Raw genomic sequence first — 21,008 nt, 5'->3', positions numbered from 1 at the left:
CATGCCAGCACGCTCTATCAGCAGATGCGTAGCAGATGGCGAGAATGCGTCAGCACATTTGGCTGACCCATACCAACATTCTGAAGCTCGCCTTATCGGTGGCTCAAGCGAAGCCGCGCTGCTACCATCACTGCTCATCAGTGGCGCTTTCAATGCTTAATGCATTTGTTTGCCCGCGTCATCAAGAAGTCTCCGGAGACGTGTGCTTTCTCTGCACCAAGAATGCCACCACTTTCACCCCTGACGAGCTGCACAGCTTTGTTTGAGCTGGCGAACATCAGAATATCGGGATGGGTCAGCTGGATATGCCGACGCACTCTCGCCCTCTGCAGTGCATCTGCTGATAGAGCGCACTGGTATGCAGTTTTGCCTAAAGGACCTTAGTTTTGACCAGTTTGTCCACAGCTCGCGTGCTCCGTTTTAGTTTTGGAGCACCTGCACATAAAGACATCCAGACTCCCTCACTCCCTCCATGTCCACGATAATGTCCATTGGGCCATATGTAAAGAAATAAATTGACAACAGCGCGGATGGTTGAAAAGCTTTGCTTTTGCTTGCGCACTAGTGTTTCATTAGCTTTGTTATCATGTAGTGCTGCGCTGGCCTTGCTCACTTACAGAACTTGCTCCAACTGCAAGTAAGAGAAAATATGTGCTGTTGGCTCAGTTCTTGGCATGCTTTCGCGTTTTACGGGCACTATAAACTGTAGCGGCAACTGCTGGACAGCAAAGGGCGATGACGGCGTATGCAATGCTGCAACTCCTCACTCAAGGCGGGCAATTTCAATTGTGCAGGGAGTATGTGGACTTCTGAAACATATTCTCTAAGCATTTTCTTGGCTTAAAACAAGCACTGCAGGGTTCCTGGAATCGTAGGAACAGCACAACAAAATGAGTAAGAAAAGCAGGAGACATGAAAAGCGCTGGCTTTCAACTGGATTTATTCATGAAAGGCCAGCTGTTTTTATACATCATGAAAAAAATAGGATGCATCCGCAAGAACACTGATAATATGTGTTAAGTTTATCGGCGAAGAAACAAAGACACTCAGTCAGACAGGTGAATTGACAGTGTGCTGATGCATCGACCTGCAGCCTTCCTATGAGAAATGCTTCTACAATTCCTCTTCCTGTCTCCTGCATTTTCTTCCTAATTTTGTTGCAGTGTTCCTGCCATGTTCAGCACGAACCAACTTGCCCAAATCAAGCTGTTGCTGCGAGTGTTTTAAAAGTTGACAACCAATCAATGTTTCCACAGTCCTTCAATTAATTGATTTATTAATCCACAGTACGTATTGCAATTTTATCAGAAGGTACTCTGATGAATAATGCTGCAAGAGTAATATTATAAAATGACCTCATAGAATCGGTAAGATTAATTCTGCTATGTCATGGCAATAAGTACATTTTTGTGTGACAGTTAACTAGCTTAACCGATTGAATTAGCTTAATTATAATACGCAGGATATCTGCACGTACCATTGTATGGATAAATTTTTCATATCTTTCACAGTACATTTTGTCTTCTAACAGCAACAATAACAAAAAAGTCACAGTTGTGCCACAAGGGCGAAGCAATGAAGGTTATAGTAACGAATGGGAATGCTATACGAAGAAGGCCAGCAGCTCACTCCTTTAGCAAACACACAAGGCACACAAGGCAATCGTCCCAGCAAATCAAACAGGCCCGTTGACGCGACAAAAATAGCATTTCCTTCTCTGATAGACAAATTGAAGGGCAACTTGCAGCGTCTCTATATTCCTGCTGCTTCAATAATTTCCCTCGGAGCTTGCAACCGCAACGGTTATACATATATATACTTACCAGGCCCGTAGCCAGGAAGGGGGGGGGTTGTTTCACTGAAAATAAATAATGAAAATAGGTGTTTTTTTAAAACAGTCAAGGCCTTCAGCAAGTAGCCCTCCCCCCCTTTCCGGAAAGAAATTCCTGGCTATGGGCCTGATACATACATACATATATACGGAACATGACTGCAAAGGCGACAGCAAAAACCCATTGAGAGTGTCCCTATAATTGCTATTGCAATAAAAAGTTAAAAAAAAGAAGCTTTTGAGTACACACATATGAAAATGCTACATATTTTCAGCAGCGGAGCTGGCTGTCATGCACAGGTGATCACTGTAGCAAAATTCCTAAGTAAGCATTATGAAGCATGAAAATAACTATGTACAATGCTTTATTTATAACGAGCAATAACTTTATTTCACAAGTTCTTTTAGCCTTTTGGAAATAACGTCTGCCACAGATGGATGAAGGAAACAGCTGATCATACGTCTCGACAACATTCTATCCCTGCCAGCCGTTTGCTTTTTGTCAGAGCAGCACTGGTGTATCAACGTGGAGCCAGTTTTACTTGCATAGTCTTCCCAGCTAAATTGCGAGACACATTCGAATGGAAGTTGTGTCACTGGTGATGCACCACGTGGAGTTACATCCTCTGGATGATGGGACTGCAGAAGTGTCTGCAAGTATGCCAGGTTTTGCTCAGGTGATGTTAGTTCCTGCAGAGCAAAGATATATTTGTATTGCAACCACCACCGAACAGGGCACACGAGCATTAAATTACTGGTTTAATGATTAATCGACAGACATTTTATGTTAACATCGGGGCTATGGGTGTTGCCATAACTTTTAAGAGGAAGCTTTTGATCAGAGGTCTAAGCAATGGGAATACAGAAAATGTTTTTTTTACCAATTACTGCACCGATTTTAATTACGTTTGCTGCATTTAAAAGCAATGTTTAAATGTAGTAATTGTAGAAGCAAATATTTTGACTAGGCCACCATTTTTTTAAAAGAAACCTTTTTCAATATACTGCAAAAACAAACCTGAAGAATCAAGTTTACAACTCTGAACTCTGCAATAAAAACAATGTCACGGTTTCGTCAACTGCACCTAATACTAGTACATTTAAGGCAGACTAAACTGATGCATGATGCACCACTCTGTAATACAACGCTGAATTGTAACAGGACTTATACAAGATCGTTTTAAATATCAGGGCCGTGTAGTGTTGAAAAATACATGCGTTGAGGTGCTCTGGGTGAAACTCTGGATGTACACTATTGTCTGTGTCAAGATACATTTAAGAAAACTAAATTCTGGGGTTTCACATTCTGAAACCTTGGTATGATTATGAGGCACACTGCAGTTTGACGCATGAAAATAATTATGTGCAATGCTTTATTTATAACGAGAGATAACTCTATTTCGGAATTCCCCAATCTGCACAAGGCGGCACAACACAGCTGGTCGTAAGCTTGGCCCATGTCATCTAGGACAAACAGTATATCTATGTGCTGACTGTTACGAAAGTGGCCAAGTATCCTATCACTACAGGCAAGAAAGAGATGAGTGCATGCCTCGTTCATGTTGACCCAGTGCTCATCGTCATTTTCATAGCATGGTATTAGTCCAGTGGCCAGGGTCCGTGTGACTGCCTCAAGGAGCTGGGAGTCCTTGTCTGTGATCTGCGAAACGGTGAGCATCTTCAGCCGCCAAGGCATGGCATAACTCAACACATGTCGTACCATGGGAATCCAAGAGTTGATGCTGAGCGCAGTTGTGAGACAAGAAACATAATGCCACCAGTGGTGTGGAACAAGCAGGACATCGCCAGGCTCTAGCACCACGTGGTAAGGTCTTGCCGACTGGAACAGAGCATCTAATTACACATATCGCGGGATCACTGCTATGTGTCTGCCTACTTGCAGTTCTGGAAATGTCACAAAGTCAACTTCTTTCAAGTTGACCATGCTGAATATGCTCGACTCCTCAAACGGTATTCTGGTTGGATACAGACAGCTTCCATCCTTTGGTGGAAACATTGTCCATGACTTCCTGTAAGTTTTAAACACTTAAATTGTACTCCACCATAAAAGAGTCGGAATGTGTGGCCAAAAGTAACATCCCACAAGCGTCAACTAGAAGCTAATGCTCAACCAATATTGCCAAATTGTGTGAACTTTCTCATATCCTTGAGAAAAAGCAGGAGTCTGTTACACAGAATAATATTGCACATTTTTACGAGTGAAAACCAATCACAAGGACACACTGGTATGAATAGAGCCAATTTAAAAGAATTATTTCGTTTTAATTAGACTATGATTGTGCACTGCATAGCAAACAATACACTAGCATAGATGCCACAGGCATACATAAGTACTAATATTAAACTTGTGAAAATGCTATTAACATGCAAAAAGATACAATTCAAAAAATGCCACACCTAAATTACTTAACTGCAAAGACTGCGTAACATCAACAATAATAAGTCGATGTAGATTGTTGAAATAGCATTCCAGAAACCTTGCAGTGCTTGTTTCATGCCAAGGAAATGCATAGTTTGAAAAACAATCCCGTTTTAGTGATCCGCATACCATTCGAGTAATTCAAACTGCCCGCCTCCAAAAACGGTCTTCTGACTTGCCATGTGTGCCCTTTGTTGCCCGACAGCTGGTTTTACGGTACAACGGAGCTTAAAAACACTCTACCTTTCGTAGGTAGAGGGGCTTCAACAGAGCGCAGCCCGGCAAAAACAGAAATTGTGTCATTCTCAAGGTCAAGAAGTTCTTTTTTGCATCACTCAGACTGAAATGCACTAGTTACATTTTATTCCATCTTGTAATGCACTGAAATGTCCTTTTCTGTCATGGGTAGCTTGAGTACGTGTGATTACTGGCACTGAGGCCCTACTACGTCATCGGCCTTGTGTTCCAGAATGTCCCACTGGTGGCGCAAATCGTGTCCTACGTTTACCTTATTTTCTTGTTTACTAAAGTGCTGCTGCATATAATATTGACGTTTCAGACGTTCTCAAGCATTGAACTCTGACATAAATTGTTATTTGCGTTTAGTGTCCTTTTAACTGTTTTCAAGTAATGGCATACAGGTCAACACCTTGCCTATCCAAGTGTGTTAGAGGGGCCCTTAAAAGGTCTAAAAGGGACTCTGCAACATTTTTCCAAGTAATCATCGAAATACCTCCCTATCAAAGTTTATTGCCTCATGAACTGATTGCCACAATAATTTTTCAAATCCGCAACGTACAAGTAGAGTTACAGGGATTTGTTGCATGCTTTAAAGGGACACTAAAGGCAAATAACAATTTATGTCAGAGTGAAATGCATGACAACTCTAAATATATGACAACGTCTAAAACGGCAATATTATCAACAGCAGTGCCCTACTTACCGAGAAATTAAGCTAAATGTATCACACGACGAGCGCCACGAGCGGCACATTTTGGAAATGATCCCAATGACGTGAGAGAGTTCGACTACAATTAATCACTCGTAATCAAACTAGCAGCAATAAAAAAAGAACCTTCCGTGCATCAAGAGACGTAATAAAATGCTGCTTGTTCGTTTCTGTTTGATTAATCGAAAAAAGAACCTTTTTGGCGTTGCCATGGGGAATGGCGTGCGTGGTTCAAAGGTTCCGTTTTCACCAAACTGCGCTTCGCCCGGCATCCTGCTTCGCTCACGCGGTCGCGTCTCAGTGGTAGTTTCGGTACGGCGTACTGCCACGTGTGTTTTGCGTGCTCGTGAAAGTTGCTCTGACAGAAAGTTTGACAAAATGCCGCATGCATGTGATGTTGCTGGATGCCCGAATGGTGCACACCGCCGCGCAGTGAAGGCGGGCAACGTTGGGCACGGCAGCAGTGACGTGAGAAACACCGCTTTCAGGCGGGTGATTTGAAGTGCGCTAACGCGATGCGGACCACTAAAATGTGATTTTATTTCAAAATAAGCACTTCCTTGGCACAAAAGTAGCACTAGGAGGTTTCTGGACCGTTATTTCAACAATCAATGTCGACTTAATATTTGCCTTTAGTGTCCTTTAAGCACTCTCTCTCTGACCTTTTGTCCTGATGAGTGCACTGGAAGCTACAAAGGGAGGGGAGAGCAGAGAAGCAAGAAAGTCAGCACGCATCATGACCTAGAGCAATTTCTCTCCTTTTTTTCTTTAAACGCACTGACTCACTTTCAGTGTGATCACGAGCACACTGGCGCAATTCTATAGCGTGTAATTCTAGCACTACAGAGTGCAATATGTGGCGGCACCCCATGGCAGTCGGGGTAACTACGCAGCACACAAATGCTCAAATCGGCCAATGGCCGTGTCTCTCCACCTATGACGTAGCCGGCCAGTCTATCACAGAATTTGCTCAGAGAAGAGGGAGCCATTTCTAGCTGTCTTTGAAACGTAATTGTAAATTCCCTGCCACATGTAGTGCTATCATATTTGGCTCGCATGTTCACGGGAGCCTTGACCACTCATTGGCAGCGTCTTCTCACCATGTTCGAAAAGTGTTGCAGTTCAGAATGCAGTCACATGGTGCAGCATTTTGGGTTCGAATGATGCCACCAGATGGCCCTACCCACCGCATGCACTGAAACCCTTTGACAAAAAGACATACTACTGGTGATAACGTATGTTTGCACATTGTGTCCACCTTTCGTTTCTCACTGTTCTCAGTCTTTTCTTAGCTTGCACAATATTTTCTGAGGTATTCATACATAACAAACAACCCAAATGTGGCAAGCGTGATCCTTCTGAATTCCTTGAACTCCAGAATGTTGTGTTGTGCAGGGCTGCACTGTCCATCCTTTCACTTTCCGAACTTTCTCCAAGTCCGAGCACGTCCCAACTTCTCTTGGTGGCCACCCACAGTTGGCACTTACATTGTCAGCTAGCATTTGGCTCGCATAAGTGAAACAGACATGCCATTCGCTTTCCTACCACCACAAAACCTGAGACGAAGTGTTCAACAATCATACCAACCTTTACATAATGCATTCAAATAGGCAAACTTGAATCATGCACATTTTGTATTTTTAAAAATTTGATTAAAAAATACTGCCGTCTCTTACAAGACATAGCAGGGGTGGTTCAGTACAAAACACTGAAGATACAAGAACATATGGTTGCATATATAACAGGTTAAAAGAGCACACACAAGAGGTAAAACAGATTTACAGACTGCACATCAAAATTAAAATGCTATCAAGTATTGAATTGAAATATTGGAAGATTACAGGTACAAGAACACACTTTGCATAATATATGGGGTTAAAAGAATAAACAGAAGAAGTGAAAGGGGTTTACACATTACGGACCAAAGTGAAAATGCTATCAAGTATTAACACAAATGTATTTTGTCCCTTCTGCAGAAGCGTTCCATAGGCAGTCTTCTTACGGAACCGTCAAGTTTGTTCCACAGTTCAATTGTCTACGGGAGGAAAGAAAATTTAAAGCAGCTCAGCTGAAGGACAATATTCATCAAATTAGTACACCTTGTTGTGATCGTAGTGCTGGTGGCAAAAGGTATACGCACGCAGACTTGAACAGAAGAACTGATAATTTTGTGAAGCAGGATAAGACGATCTCGTGAGCGTGTCTTGAGTCGATGACTGCAGGGACAGTAAGCGAGCACGTGAGGAGGGTGAGAAATGGCATTCGTACCTGCTGAATATAAATTGCATCACCTTTTTTTTTGTATAGCTTCAAGTTTATCTGTCGCATTGACAGCGAGGGTATTCAAGGATAGGTTGAACAAGTGTTAGGCAAGCTGCTAGTTTGCATTCTTTAGAGGAATTTCTCAGCGTGTGCTTGACGCAACCTAGCCTCTGAAGCGCTTTTTGACAGATGTGCTCGCACCATTTTAAATTAGTTGTGAAAGTGACTCCAAGGTACTACTTATATTCACTGATGCACTCAAGGTTCCTGTTACCATAAGCGAAATACAGAGGCTCTACAAAGACATTGACACCGTTTTCTTAAAATCAATTGACATTTGCCAGGAGTAGCACCATTGGCAAAATCAAACTTGGCACATTGCCATTTAATTTTGTCCCCATTCTGTTAGTGAGTTTGCTCGCAATTCTATTCACAAAGAAAAAAGACAGATGGAAAAATCTGACACAGCATGTACTAGTGAAAACTTTTTGTTCTGTTCACCTACTTGGCATTGAAGCATGACTGTTGTCTTGTCTGCTACAATGTCACCTTCTAGCTTTAGTTTTGTATGTATTTTGCTCCGCATTACTGTACATGGTCTGTGTCTCAAGTTAATCGTGAAGCCTTTCTATAATTAACGTAACAAACTAAAATGTCTACAGTGCCTGTTATTTCTGCTGCACTAAATGAGATGAATAATTCTTGAACACGGGTTGTTGCTGAAGCCAACGTTTGGACAAGTGGTCTTGTCTTCTTCAAGGCAGCAACTGCCTACCTTAGCTCGCGTATGTGCACGTATCGTACCCTCTCACCGAACCAAAAGAGAGGAGGAGGGGAGGGTACGGCGAAGAAAGGAGGGAGAGTAAAAGGAAAGTGGACGCAATCAGTAAAAAAGAACAAAAAACAAGGGGGGGGAGGGGGTTGTGTCAGAAGGGCAGGTGTGGGTGTTTTGCTTAATCATGGTTATAAGAAGTAAGCACCATCGGACAACGATTATTTCATGGGTTTGTCTATCTACCATATCAGATGGATTCAAGAGCCCTCTATGAAACTGTCATATCTATTGGCTAGAGTGCATTAAACTTGTGAATAAGGTATGACTCCCTATTTTGTCTATCCGCGACCAGATGTATCAGTGAAATATGTAAAGTTTGAGATCGTCCAAGTTGTGACCACCCACATTTAAATGCTGAGCCACTGCTTTCGTTACATTCTTCGCCGTGTCCGCACGATGCCCGCTTAATCTAATATTTACAGGCTGCCATGTTTCGCCAATGTACTATTTGTGACGATATGAGCATTCGATCATGTAGATAACGTTTGAACTAGTGAAGGTAAAACTACATTTTATATGATGGACGTAATCACTTCCGGAGCTCTTAACCATAACTTCATTTTGAGGGTAGTTGCAATGCTTACATCTTGGACGGGAACACGCTGTTATGTGAGCAGTAGAATTTGGGTTTACTTTTGCATGCACTAACATGTCCTTAAAGTTTCTATTACTGCGATACTAGACCCTTGCTACTTGTGCTTGTTGCTTGCTAATATTGGATGATACTTGAGGAGTTATTTATGTTTGGGGCGCATTTGAGTAGTTCATTACAACTGGCAGCTGTGCTTTCTCTAGCTAGTGCTGATTTTCTGTCTAATTTGCACGTTTTGTTGTAGCCCTTGTTTAGAGCGTTGTGCAGGTAAGTTATTTCGACTAATGTTTTCTTTAGGTTGTTAAGTGGTGAACATAGTCACCGTCGTTGCTACAGATCCTTCTTATACACCTTGGCTGTCCGACATAGGCGGAGAGTACGGGGGGGCTGGGGGGCTTGGGCCCCCCCCAGACTGCCTCATGGGGGGGCAGAGCCCCCCCTGGCGCCGGCCCAGGGTATTCTTTAAGAGCTTGGCTTAGGTCCCCAGGTCGCCCTGTCTGGCAGCTATTTGGAGGCTGTTTATCCGTCCGTCCGTCCGTCCGTCCGTCCGTCCGTCCGGCGATTACGATACTGCCTAATTCACTGAGCGCAGCCTCGTGTTCGGGCAACGCCAACTGAGTTTGAAGTTTTGACTATCCGCAGTTGTAGCAATGTAACATTCGTTACATATTGCCACAGAAACTACCAGCGCTCGAGTGCTACGCACACATTGTGCATTGCAACTGTCGCGAACCAAGTGAAACGCCCACAGCCCCGTTACGACAAGCGAAGCCAGCCGCAGTGCACGTGCCAGCCCTGCATGCGCACAAGCTCCGACCGAGGGACCAGCGCGCGCGACAGAGGAAGAAAGCGAGATTAGAGGCCAGTATTGCCAGTATCTCGTGATATCGACAGACTCCGCGTTCGCTCTCTTTCGTCCTCGTTCGCGCTATCGGTTACGCCGCCGACGCCAACGGCGATGCCGCTCAACGCAGGAACTGACGCCTAAGAGCTGCGCTCTAATTGTCTTGAACCCCGTGGTGAATGGTTTTGAGAAGACAAAAATGATACTGAGAATACAAAGCAATCCCGACACAGTCAGTCAGTAAACGCTTTCGCACAAACTTACTCGCCAATAAAAAAAACGGGTAATTTCTTGGTTGCCTACATATTGGTACCCTTCGACATGCCTGCTTATAAAAGTGCCGAGAAAAGATGGTACGCAGTTTTGATTTATCAGTAAAGGGTTTTACTCAAAGTTCGGCCACCGATGAGCAACTCCATTACTCGTCCAGATTCATAACCGCAGCTTCGCACAAGGTGTAGTGGTACCAAATGGTATTTGCTACCATCTGAGAATTACTTTCGGCCATCTTGAGTTGAACTCACTGGCATATAATTAAAGCTTCCCGTGATATCATTAGCCTACTGTCTCCTGTGTGGCGCATGTTTTAACAAAGTAAAGCCTAACCCCACGCATTGCGTGAATCGATTTTACGCGACGCGGTTACTGTAACGCGGTCAACGAAAATTTCGCTTCGAGCCAGGAGTTACGAGGTGGGTCGATGTCTTTGTGTAAATTGAAAAATAAATCTAGGGTCTTCCACTTACAGATCTTCATTATGATATCGCGGGCACCTAAGAGACTAAAGTTACATTAAATTCTTTCATTTGGAAGTTGGACTCCTATATATATATATATATATATATGGAGAGTGAGAGAGAAATGTGGAAGAGCAAGTCAAGTCGGGCCCCCGCCCCCTCCGGTAAAATGAAAACCTATGCTGTCCGACATATATTCCTTGCTTGCAGTGTTGTGGTTGTGTAATCTAGGTATTGTTGGCTATCTGTCGGTTTTTTGCAGAGCATCGTCTTTATTTTCCTCTTCCAATGATACTGTCTTGGCTGGGAATATAATAATTGTTGGAGTTCAACATCCCAAAGCCACAATAGGATCATGAAGGATGTTGTAGTCGAGGGCTCCGGAAATTTCGACCACCAGGGGTTCTTTAACGTGCACCTAAATATAAGTACACAAGCCTCAAGCATTTTAGCCTCCATCGAAAATTCGGCCGCGGCAACCAGGATTCGATCCCGCTACCTTCGGGTCAGCAGTCAAGCACCATAGCCACTAGACCACCGTTGCGGGTGTAGCTAGAAAGTTCATTTCAAAGGAAGAATGGTGCATGGTAAATTTAATACTCAGGGGAAACTTTTTAAAATGGTCAACGAATATGTTTAGTGCACTTATGCCATGTTCCTATGTAATAAATATGTCTATCTAGTCGAGGTAGGTGCAAGATTTTAGCTGAGATGGTTTCAAAAGCTAAAAATGTTGGCATACTTTGGTGCAAAAGGGGTTCCCATACCAACACCAACAACTTGTAGGTAGAAGGTCGAACCAAATTTAAAATCACTAAATGTGAGGACTTATTTTAGTAATGAGAGGTAAACTTTACCATTATGCGTTTACTTGCTTTCTATGAGTGGCTTTGAGACCGCTTCAATCCCTTCAGTGATGGGTACATTCGTATACAAGTAGCACACATGTAAGGTACCAGAATGGCCCGATCCAAGTGTGTTTCATTAATGGAATCAATAACTGGATGGAAATGAGCTGTATCACAAACAAAAGATGGAAGAGTGGATGGTATGTTAGATAAATGATGATTTAGATATTTGAAGGGGCTCTGTAGGTGTGCTGTTGTTTTTTTTATTTTTTTTTTATTTATGAGTACCTTACAGCGCCCTCGTGGGGCATTGTGTAAGGGGGGCAATACAGCGTGTACAAAAAAGATATAAATATACATAGGTGAAATACAGATTATTACAGATGTAACTGAACACACGAACATAGTAATGCAAAATATACTAAAACAGCGAAATGTAGTGTCTAAAGGCGTTACACAAAAGATAATATAAAGTAACTATTTAAACACGAACAGTTTAACAAGATATGATAACTGCCGAAAGAGTTTTTCGCAAATAACTGAATACAGAGGATAAAATAAAAACAGGGGGAAAAAAAGAAAAAGAAAACGTACCGGTTACAGCATTGCAACGCCATACATCAAATTTCGATGCATAAATATTTTTTAAGGTTGTTTAAAAACCTTGCGTGATCTCGCTGTGATGCGAGATCATCTGGTAGGTCATTCCACAATCGAATCGCTCGTGGAAGAGCCGAAAGGTTGAACGCGTCAGTTTCACCGTACATGCGTGATAAGCTATGGTTGTTATGTAATCGGCGTGAAGTTCGATGAGCTAGATTAAGGTGAACAGATGGCATCATGCTAGTGTGGATGAGTTTGTGGAATAGTGATAAAAGGGAAATGTCACGGCGGATTTTTAGTGGCTCGAGTGCAAGGCCTTGTTTAATCTGTGTTATGCTAGATGGGTAGCTGTAATTACGCGTAATGAATCGACTGGCTCGGTTCTGGATAGATTCTAACATATTAATTAGGTATTGTTGATGCGGTGACCAAATGGAGGAGGCGTACTCTAGCTGCGGACGGATTAAAGCAAGATACGCGAGTTTCCGTACATCGGAAGGAGAACTGTATAAATTACGGCGTAGAAAACCTAATGATACTATACATCTGCCTGGGATTTGTGCGATAAATAATTCATCTATGGAAACATTATGAATCTTTGGAAGAAGGTAGAGCCAGCCTGCTTGCTCATTTTGAAGCATCAAGAAGCGGTACTCAGAATGTGTGACCCCATGCTTTTTTTTTAGCTTACTGCTTCTTTTTTCCTTTTACTTACCAATTTAATTCGGAACGCCGGCCCTTCTTTCTCCTCCACCACCGTTTTTGCACTTGCCCTCTCCTCTTCTGTTTTGGTTGGGGGAGGGTGTACGAAACATACACGCGCCAGTGTAGGCAGTCGCTGCCTTGAAAAGGACAAGACCACTTGTCGAAACGTTAACTCCAACGAAATCCCGTGTTCAAGAATTTTTCACCTCTCCAAGCTTCCATCTTCCCCTGAACTTCTGCCTTGCTGCACTAAATGTTTCACATAAGCATTGTGCCTGAACTAGTGCTGCTGGTATAGCTTATAATTTAATGTTGATCACATGCATGCAATAGGCTTAGTATGCTGGCATTATGATGGTTGAATAAGCCTGGGGCAATATCCAAACAAGACAGAAGTTCAGGCAGTTGCTGCCTTGAAGAAGACAAAACCACTTGCAGAAACATTGACTCGAGCGACACTCCCTGTTTAAATATTTGTCATCTCATCAGGCGATGTGCATCACACAGATAATTAGGTTAGATGACCACTGAATTCTTACATCGCCAGAGGATTTAATCTAGCAGAAAGGTAAACATTGCCACGAAAGGAGCTCACGTGGGAGAAGCAAAAACTTATGGCATCTTTATCAAATTGCCCCGGGGTGCCCTGGTGCTGTCCAAACACCGTGTGGTCTGGGCACCCCAGTTCGATTTGTCAGAGATGGCAAAAGACAAGACAGAGGCTGTGGACAAATGCTCATTAGCAACTGTTTACTGTGAAAGAGCTACAAGAAAAATACAGCTCACCGAAAGCATGAAAAACAGTCAAAGCCCCCACATACCCCTGTTTGTAATACCTGTTTGTAACAACCAAACTCACATTTTATAACACTACGCTTCCTAACATACTTAAAACAAACCCGAAACGTTTTTGGAATATTGTTAAGGAAAAAGATAGAAACAAAATATCACTTACTACACCATCTGGTGCCTCAGTGCCTGGCATTGACTGCGCAGCTATGTTAAACGATACATTCGTAATTCCTTTTCACGCACATTGATTCATGATTATCCACTCCATCAGTATAACCACACTCTAATGAAACACATTACATTTAATTCTACTGGTATTCGTGCCATAATAAACAAGTTAAAGCTCTCTTCTTCTTGTGGTGTAGACGAAATAAACTAAACAGTAAGGAATACTCTCCTATCATATTAGAATGCATTTTCACCCAATCGCTTACTACTGGATCATTACCAATGGATTGGAAAACAGGAAAAGTCACTCCCACTTATAAATCCGGTGACACATCTAACCCGCGCAATTACAGACCAATATCTCTTACATCAATATCATGCAAAATAATGGAACATGTCATATATTCACACCTTGCATGTTTCCTTGAGAATAACTATTTCTTTACTCCGTTTCAACATGGATTTCGTAAAAAATTGTTGTGTGATACCGAACTTCTACTGTTCACTAATTATTTGCACAATAATGTTGATTCTGGTTTTCTTATTGACTGTGTGTTTTTTGATTTTGCTAACGCTTTTGACAAAGTAAATCACTGCCTACTCTTACATAAACTACAAATACTTAACATCGACCCTGCTTTAATTAAATGGATTGAAGCCTTCCTGACTAACAGTGTTCAATCCGTTTTTGCAAACGACACAGCGTCACCTACGACACGTCTTGTCTCGTGTGCCACAAGGCTCTGTACTCGGACCACTACTATTTCTAATATACATAAATGACTTGCCTACTAACATTATCTCACATATTTCTTTGTTTGCAGATGATTTTGTAATCTACCGTAAAATAACTAGCACCACTGACTTTGCGATTCTTCAGAATGATCTGAACACTGTGCATGAGTGGTGCCGTACTTGGCATATGGAATTAAATATAAGCAAGTGCAAGGCTCTGCAAATTTCTCGTACTAACATGGCGCCCCCTGCCTATCTCATAAATAGCCAACCGTTAGAATCAGTAACCTGGTATAAGTACTTAGGTGTACACATAACCAACAACTCATCTTGGCATAAACACATCGAACATATCACAACTAAAGCCGACCGTACTCTTGGTTACCTTCGTAGAAACTTTCACACACTACCATCCTCTGCTAGACTACTCCTATACAACACATACGTTTGCCCACAGCTTGAGTATGTGTCAGCGCTGTGGGACCCACACCTTATTACATTAACCCAAAACATAGAGGCGATACAAAACTGTGCTGCCCGTTTCATCTTATCTAATTATCACAGAACATCCAGTGTAACTTCCATGAAAGCATCGTTACAATTTCCTTTACTTGCAGCTCTCAGGAAACATTCTCGACTATGTCTTTATCATAAGATTTATTATCATAACCCCCATCTGTCTTCACTGTTGATACGTGCCGCATCTTTCATACCATCGTCAGAAGGTCCAGGTGCCCAAGAGTAACACAATCAGCCATTCATTGTCATCTTTGCCCAAGACTGCTAGAGAATGGAACCAGCTTCCGTGGGTCTGTGATAAGCATCCATGACCCCATACATTTTAAAATTGCCTTGTTAAATAATTAATCACCTAGAGTTAGCTGTCGTGAAATTTTCGCTCTTTGTTGTACTACTGTACCTTCTACATTTACTGTGTGTATCAATGTACTTATGTGCTTATTAGGTTACGTACTACTGGTATGTTGTGTAACCCTTGTTATGTTCTACATCATTATCTTTTGCCTATTAATAGACTGTTTCATGCATGTATGATAGCCCCTCCCCTCTGTAATGTACTGTGTACCCTGAGGGTAAAATAAAATAAAATATGGGCTTTGATTTTGAAATTGTTCTGATTTGTGTGTGCACTAAACTGGCTATACTATTCTTGTAAACATATGCCAGTGATGGCTCAAGCTCAGATTCCTTTATTCCCCTCCATTGTGTTCTACTCCCAGATGATGCTCACGCATTGTTGTTAGTTCTGATTTGTTCAAATTGTGTGCCCTAATTTGTTTCATAATTTCTCTTGTCCCCACATTTCTCCCGTCGTGCAGTACCCCGAGGCCCTTTAGGTTGAAGTAAATAACTGAACGTGTGTGTGTCTGAATGCATTTTTTTCAGTCAATTTTTTTTTTCTCAACAAGGTCACACTTCTATAGGTAGTTTGCACACGACATCATGAATGCAGCTTCTGAATGTACTAGTACTTCACGATGGTGGCTTTGATGACAAGTTGCAGTTAACCTGCTTAAATGTGTCAATGATGTGGCAGGAACGCCTCTGTGTGTGAATAACGAAAGAACCTGCATGTGATGTTTTGATAAAATTAATGCGACATCGCAAACTTCGCGTCCCCCCATGTTGGTGCTCCAACAATGTCCCTGCTAGCCATATATATATACAGTCTGCACTTGCTTGCATGTACTGCATTGTTGCATTTGTCGCAGGCATAAGAGAAGCTACGGAAATCACCTTACTTGCCAATTAACTGAGCGACCAAATTGTAGCCATAGGTGTCTTGATGACAGGGAGTGTCTGAATCCTCACTTCCAAGCCACAGCGTGCTGTCAGCACCTTTACGGCCAGGGAAACCAAACGAAGCCCAGTCCACGGACTGGAATAGAAAAGAAATGAAAACCAAAAGGCTGCGCACAAAAGCCTGTGTGCTGCCTAAACAGAATCCAGTATAGAGATGAGTAAGTGAGTAAGTTACCTCGAGCACACTGGGCAGATCTCTGAACATATCGTGCATATAATTGTAGCTTGAATATGCGAAATGTATCGACCTGTCGACAGTGGCCAGCTCGCTTCGTTTGTCAGCGTGACCGGAAACCCACTGCGAGAACTGTTCTATTGTGGCAGTTGCCTGCGTACCCTCCGTTTCCCACTGAGGGGCTCCTGCGGAAACGTGAAAGAAACTTTTTTATCTTCAATATCATGGCCACTGCTACGATGTTGGAGCTATGAGCTGCTCCATGGCTGCACACTGAACATTTGCGTTTACAGTGAAATTAACGCTACATTAAGCACCCGTTTATGTCTCTGCTTCTTATTACAAGAGAACGGGAACAACATGACAGAATTCAAGAGTTTGACGATACGGTGCCGGAAGAAAAAAAAAAAAAGAACGTCGTACCACACGAATGATAGAAAGTTATGCCGAGTGTTAATAGCGTTCCCATTTGCAGCAGAGCAGTACCTGAAGCAGCTTTAAGTCCAACTCTGAACTTCAGAGGCACATTTCGAGTTCTGGAAGCCCAGTCTGCCAGAGTCCAAGACGAGCACTCCCACGAAGACAGCGCGTGCCTGAAGACGATCGGTTGTTTACAATCTTCCAGGCAGGTTTCTTGCGGCATTGCTATTTCTGACATGACTCCGAGCAGTGTTGCTTCACACTAGTTCACAACAACTCAGCGCAAACATAAAGAGACCGTAGTACGTTGACTTTAGCGTCAACAAGTCGGCATGCACAGCAGCTCCGAGCGTGTGCTCCTCCCAACATACCCCGACGTTTTTTTAATAAAACGTTAGCTCCTCTCCACCTCCACCAACAGCTTTGCTGGCTTTGCTTTACTAGCTTTACCTGGCTTTACTTTGCAACGTTTACAACCATGTTTGCTGCCACCATGTGTGCGCCCACAGTTAGTACACTCTAACTGTGTGCCGAGTCTGCCGCCAACCCAAACCGAGCGTCTCCAACGTGAGCCGGAGACACGGGAAGTGACCTAGAATACCGAGAGTAAAGTTCCTCGGTGTCTTTCTTTTTTCAAAAGTGAAAAATCTAGGAGTTTTACTAGGAGAGTGTCCAAAGCGCTGGTTACCGCGTTGCGGCCTCCGCGATTGGCTCCGGCAACATGACGGCGCCAATCGTGGAGGCCACGGCTCGGGAAGCGCGCGGAAAGCGAGGGGCGTCGGCTACGCTCTAGGTTTTTACGTTGAGTTTCCCATCTTTAAAGAGTCTGTCTACCGCTCGGAAAAAATTATCTGATTCCGGTGAAAATGAGAAGATCGTTCGTCACATCGGCGGCAACGAGCATGCTTTTGCCCCATAAAAAAGGAATTATATATATATTTTTTTGATGTTGGAAATCGTGAAAGAATGACCGCTAGCGTCACCCAACAACGATGTGGTCAATCTACTGGTAGGACAACAAATCCTCGGAGGTAGACTCATTTTGCTTGAAAACACACATGTATATCTTGGAATTGTATTTTAACACTTGAGGCAGCTTTCGGTTGCGTCAGAGAGTAATTTTTTTTCTTCTTTTTTTCTCACGCATTCAAAAAGGCGCCCGGTGGCGCTGCTTGCGGCGCCGACTTCGATTTCGTCTGCTTCAACCCATGCGCTATGCCATGCGGCCCTCCGCGCTGTTCGTACTGTGCCGCTGTATTGCTGTTAGGATGTCTCACAGGCGCTGCGCTGTGAAGACGTGCATTTATCGTATCTTTTTGATGACTCAACTTGGCTTGGATTGCGGCAGCAGTACTAAAATAAACGCATAGACTGCGATTACAGCAAAACAAGTGTTCTGTAATTGTATAATAAGGCTTCATTTAACCGCTAGCGCGCTGAAAACGACTGTTGCATTCGTTACATTAGTGTTCAGCGAAAATAAAGTAACCCTACAGAAATCACATGCGCTTTCGGTTTTAATTTTTACCGGCACTACAACCGTCATCGCGTCCACCAACCAGTGTAGTGGACATGTTTCACGCCAATGGAAGAAGTCCGAACTCAGATCGAAAAATTCTGTTTTAAAAATTTATACTCACTTTCCAGAGAAACCGCTGCAAGGTTGGACACATCACACGGTACGCTTTCTATTGCACAGTGATGGAAGTGTTGCTCCAATTGCTCCAAACTGCTCCAAAAGAGAAATGTTGCTCCATACTGCTCCAAATTGTAATATTCGTTAGTAACTGCTCCAAAATGGCATTGGGGAACTAAAAACAGTGAACGTTAACCGTGTGACCATCCAGCGAGCCTAAACGAAAATAAAAAAAATCACAGCATATCCACGGAGTGAATGATGATGAGTGGGCGAAGCTGCGGAGGTTCATCGGTAAACCGTGAATCTTCCGTGAATTCTGCCCAGTACATCATCACCGACGTGAGATCGGGCGCGTTTATACTAAAGGTTCGATGAGTTATGACGACTTGCAGCTCACTTTAATTTTACATATACGCTGTGAATTTTCATTGTTTAGAAAACCATTGCTTTAGAAAACATCTGGCGTCTTTCGTTAAAGGCCAACTCCGGCGATTTTTCGAGGTCGATGGATCTCAATGAAATTCGCTGGGTACGTTCCTTTGCGTGTTTCCGTCATTTATGCCAAATTACAGGCTTGAGACATGCGCAGATTGTTTGCAAATGAATTTTAAAGATTGTCTGCAAACGCCGTCTTGGCTTCCCACAATTATTGGCAACATTGCGTCTGTGACGTCTGTATTGGTAAGGTAGCGGAAGTGACGCTGCCGAGGGCACCGCTAACTTCGGCGCTTCGGCCGCTACAGCGAGCCTCTGCTGTGCACAAGGCGACAGACAGCATTGGTTTGGCCGGCGCTTCGCTGGTCGTCGCGACTGTCACAGTTTTCATACTCCGCGCCGGCGTGACCGGCATGCCTTGCACGACTTCCGGTTCGTTCGTAACAACGTCTACGTCACACGTAGACAGTACACTTGGTTGGGTTTCGGTTTCGGTGTTGCGCTTTTTTGCTTATTTAAAATTATTCTCCAATTTCCTGAGTATTCCTGCTATCGGGCCCGTAACAGGAGCGTCTCAGGAACATAAAAGCACCATTACTTTGACATGGCCAAAAAATCGCCGGAGTTGGCCTTTAAGCAGCTGGCGTCTTTTCGTTTTGCTTTAGAAACATCTGGCGTTCTTCCGTTTTGCTTTTACAAAACATCTGGCGTCTTTCGTTGGTTTATTTCATCAATCAACGGCGTTTTGAACAAAATTTTTATTGTTTAATCACGCACAGGAGAAATCTCACCAGGCACTACCTTGGAGGTAAAGAATGGCTGCTAATGGGAATGAGAGACAGAAGAAGTCGGCTTTTAGCTACCGCTGCGAATTTTTTATTGTTCAACAACGCACAGGAAAAATCTCCCACCGGCACCACCTTGGAGGTCAAAGCGTAAGACTGGTTACGCACTGTGACTACGACTACGACTACGAGGGACGAACGGGTGCCGCCTTAAGGAGCTTCGCCCCTAAAATAAGCTGTATACTGTCATCTAGTATGCAGCTTGTATACTAGCTGTACACTAATACATTGACAGTGCTACATGAACTGGCATTGTTGATGTACAGGGTGTTTCAAGAAATGTGTCCGAAAATCATCAGAAATAGGGGAAATGAAATATTTGCTCACTGCCTTCATAGTTACTTTTTCTGTGATGCGAGACATCTTAAGATGACCAGACACAGTAATTACGACATTAATAAAATAAAATAAATAAATAACCTTTTAATTAGCAGAGACAGACGGTCGGTTCAAATGGGAGAATTGCTGTCCTTCCTGCGATAAAGCCATTGCCGCTTTGAGATTCTGAGAAATCAGCCTCCGGTAATTATTGCGGAGAAATGAAATTCAGCCAATTTCACTGGCGGAATGACATCACTGTCCACGACGGCAAATGCAGGCGTGTTAGTTCTTCTGCATTTGTTAACGTACATACTAGTGATGCAGAACTATCGATGGTACTATTGATACTATCGAGAGCTGAGTCACTATCGAACTATCGATGGTGAAAAATACTATCGATAGCGCTATCGATAGTAAAAAGTTCGATCGTACTATCGATAGTATAAAATCAACAGCGCGGACTCACTGCAGAATAAACTTGGTACCCCGCGCGCGTGGTACATAGTGTAGCCATAGGAGCAGGCTGAAGGGCAAGAAAGTTGACATGATTGTTCTTCACCAGAGTGCTTTGCTGACACATGATCATAAAGTCAAACTGTTCAGCTGTAGCGGAAAGGAAGCCTTTACATGTGGTGGGACTGCGCGGCTTCAAATTGATATTGCATGTTATGATTTCAAAATAAAAAAATATCAAGAAGGTAATTGTAAGGTGTAACTGGTTCCTTTTGGATACGAGTTTATTGATGGATATATTCCGCCATTTTCACGGCGGAAATAATTAATTTCTCTGCCAAAAATTGCTCACAAATTAAGCGAAAGTGGTAGCAAATATTTTGGCAATATGGCCGGCCAGCAACATCATCATTATTCGCACCACTATCGACAGTGTTGTCAAGTGGTTGTGACGGTGGAGAATACTGCAACAAGACTGTGAAATACGGAGCTCTTTATTTGGGCGAACTTGTGCCCAGAAAATCAAAACTCAAAATACAAGCCATACATGCTGCACAC

At 43.0% G+C, this 21,008-nt stretch overlaps 1 protein-coding gene across 1 annotated transcript; it reads right to left on the bottom strand.

Annotated features, from left to right (window-relative positions):
• Positions 1 to 2,195: 2,195 nt before the first annotated feature.
• LOC119394509 (HSPB1-associated protein 1) lies at positions 2,196 to 17,238 on the bottom strand. Its single transcript, XM_037661817.2, has 7 exons — positions 16,824 to 17,238; positions 16,338 to 16,522; positions 16,102 to 16,238; positions 3,729 to 3,861; positions 3,552 to 3,671; positions 3,384 to 3,491; positions 2,196 to 2,521 (listed from the first exon to the last, which is right to left on the bottom strand). The coding sequence occupies exons 1-7, from the start codon at positions 16,993 to 16,995 to the stop codon at positions 2,219 to 2,221; spliced, it is 1,158 nt and encodes a 385-aa protein (XP_037517745.1). The 5' UTR covers positions 16,996 to 17,238; the 3' UTR covers positions 2,196 to 2,218.
• Positions 17,239 to 21,008: the final 3,770 nt, after the last annotated feature.

This window comes from Rhipicephalus sanguineus, chromosome 5, assembly GCF_013339695.2.
Source record: "Rhipicephalus sanguineus isolate Rsan-2018 chromosome 5, BIME_Rsan_1.4, whole genome shotgun sequence".
NCBI lineage: Eukaryota > Metazoa > Arthropoda > Arachnida > Ixodida > Ixodidae > Rhipicephalus > Rhipicephalus sanguineus.
The sequence above is the reverse complement of the archived record's forward strand: the minus strand, read 5'-3'. Positions and strand labels throughout refer to the sequence as shown.

Coding starts and splice junctions, on each gene's coding strand:
- LOC119394509 (XM_037661817.2), bottom strand. CDS start 16,995: ATGTCAGAAATAGCAATGCCGCAAGAAACCTGCCTGGAAGATTGTAAA. Junction 16,523..16,823: donor TGGACTTAAAGCTGCTTCAG/GTACTGCTCTGC, acceptor ACGTTTCCGCAG/GAGCCCCTCAGTGGGAAACG. Junction 3,862..16,101: donor GTCGCTCAGTTAATTGGCAA/GTAAGGTGATTT, acceptor TAAAACTTACAG/GAAGTCATGGACAATGTTTC.